Below are 2,536 nucleotides of genomic sequence, written 5' to 3'. Positions count from 1 at the left end.
AGATGGAGTCTCGCTCTGTCACCCAGGCTGCAGTGCAGTGGTGCAATCTCAGCTCACTGTAAGCTCCGCCTCCTGGGTTCACGCCATTCTCCCTCCTCAGCCTCCCAAGTAGCTGGGACTACAGGTGCCTGCCACCACACCCAGCTAATTTTTTGTATTTTCAGTAGAGACGGGGTTTCACCGTTCACAGGACAGTCTTGATCTCCTGACCTTGTGATCCGCCCGCCTCGGACTCCCAAAGTGCTGGGACTATAGGCGTGAGCCACTGAGCCCAGCCCAGTCTTTGGCTTCTATTGCCTGTGCCTCCCTGAGAGCTCTGAGCTTTTCCATGATATTCACATTTAACTCAATGTGTCTGTAAAACAGGCCATTCTGTTTTGTCTTGTTTTTTTTGTTTTTTTGGTTTTTTTTGAGACAGAGTTTCACTCTTGTTGTGTTGCTCAGGCTGGAGTGCAATGGCACTGTCTCGGCTCACTGCAACTTCTGCCTCCCGGGTTCAAATGATTCTCCTGCCTCAGCCTCTCGAGTAGCTGGGATTACCGGTGCAAACCACCACACTGAGCTAATTTTGTATTCTTAATAGAGATGGGGTTTCTCCATGTTGGTCAGACTTTATGTACCAGAGGAGAGAGGGGAGGGGGAGATGCAACCCATCACATTTTTACTGACTGTCCTCTGGCTTTGCAAGTTATCTTGGAAGGGGGACTGGAAGAACAGTGATTCAGAGTCTGGGCTTGGCAGTTGGGCAAATCCAGGTTTACTCTTGGCTCTGCCACCTTCCAAGAATGACACCTTGGTCAGGTCTTTTAACCACTGTGAGCCTCAGTTTTCCTCATCTGTAAAAGGGACTCAAAAATCTTACCAACTTCACAGGGTTGGGGTGAGAATTGGAAGGTAATTCTATATAAGGTAAGGCCTCCAGCAAGAGCTATGGTGGTTGTGACACAGACTGAGGCTGGGGGAGACCCTCACTCACCCTGCTTCCTTCCTGGTTTTCTTCTACCCAGATGTGGAGGTGGACGGGCAGAACTGGACCTTAGCTTTTGACTTCTCCTTCCTGAGCCAACAAGAGGATCTGGCATGGGCGGAGCTCCGGCTGCAGCTGTCCAGCCCCATGGACCTCCCCACGGAGGGCCCATTTGCCATTGAGATTTTCCACCAGCCAAAGCCTGACACAGAGCAGGCTTCAGCCAGCTGCTTTGAGCGGTTTCAGATGGACCTGTTCACTGTCACTTTGTCCCAGGTCACCTTTTCCTTGGGCAACATGGTCTTGGAGGTGACCAGGCCACTCTCCAAGTGGCTGAAGCGCCCTGGGACCCTGGAGAAGCAGATGTCCAGGGTAGCTGGAGAGTGCTGGCAGCGGCCCCCCACACCGCCTGCCACCGATGTGCTCCTTATGCTCTACTCCAACCTCTCGCAGGAGCAGAGACAGCTGGGTGGGTCCACCTTGCTGTGGGAAGCCGAGAGCTCCTGGCGGGCCCAGGAGGGACAGCTGTCCTGGGAGTGGGGCAAGAGGCACCGTCGACATCACTTGCCAGACAGAAGTCAACTGTGTCGGAAGGTCAAGTTCCAGGTGGACTTCAACCTGATCGGATGGGGCTCCTGGATCATCTACCCCAAGCAGTACAACGCCTATCGCTGCGAGGGCGAGTGTCCTAATCCTGTCGGGGAGGAGTTTCATCCAACCAACCATGCATACATCCAGGTGGGATGCCAGGCATGAGGGGAAGGGGAGGCAGTAAGCTAGCCTTGGGGGACAGGGCTCTAGCTTAGCTATTAAATGACTATGTTCCTGCATTCACAGTTATTCAAGCATCTCCAATGCGCCAGATCCTGTGCTAGGTACCAGGGATGTAGAGATGACTGAGTGTAACATCTTTATAAAGCCTGTATGGGGTCATGCGTCATTGGGTAGCCTTGAACACATTGTTTCCCTGGGACTTTATCCTTGTCTTTCATAAAATTAGGGAGTGGGGGTAGACCAGAGGGTCTCAGCACTTCCCTAGCCCTGACATTCTAAGAAAGGAAGAATCTGGACTTTGGGGACAGGCAGGCCTGCATTTGACTCCTTATTAGCTGTGTGATACTGATTAGGTTGCTTATTCTCTCAAGCTTCAGTTTTTCCACCTGTAAGATGAGGAGGGCAATGCCATATTTCATAGGGATGCTGTAGGGTTAATGAGATGACATGCATATGACATGTAAAGTAGTTGGTAGGTAACAGGCACGTTTGGCTGCATTATGGGGCCATGGTTGGAATCACACTGTTCCAGCTACAGTATTTTGGTTGAGAATTGACTACTCATTCTACAGAAGTAGACAAGGCCGGCCAGGTGCGGTGGCACATGCCTGTAATCCCAGCACTTTGGGAGGCTGAGGTGGGTGGATCACCTGAGGTTAGGAGTTCGAGACCAGACTGACCAGCACGGTGACACAAAATACAAAAATCAGCCGGGTATTGTGGCACGTGCCTGTAATCCCAGCTACTCGGGAGGCTGAGGCAGGAGAATCACTTGAACCCAGGAGGCGGAGGTTG

The 2,536-nt window shown here is 52.0% G+C and overlaps 1 protein-coding gene across 1 annotated transcript in view; it reads left to right on the top strand.

Annotated features, from left to right (window-relative positions):
- The window catches only part of NODAL (nodal growth differentiation factor), a 10,128-nt gene that overhangs the window by 5,539 nt on the left and 2,053 nt on the right, over positions 1-2,536 (top strand). The window contains exon 2 of the mRNA XM_011927456.1: positions 1,008-1,705. Coding sequence (XP_011782846.1) covers positions 1,008-1,705 — 698 coding nt within the window. The remainder of the gene's footprint in view (positions 1-1,007; positions 1,706-2,536) is intronic.

Source organism: Colobus angolensis, unplaced genomic scaffold (genome assembly GCF_000951035.1).
Source record: "Colobus angolensis palliatus isolate OR3802 unplaced genomic scaffold, Cang.pa_1.0 Scaffold12, whole genome shotgun sequence".
NCBI classification, from domain to species: Eukaryota; Metazoa; Chordata; class Mammalia; order Primates; family Cercopithecidae; genus Colobus; species Colobus angolensis.
This window is presented reverse-complemented; position numbering and strand designations above follow the sequence as displayed.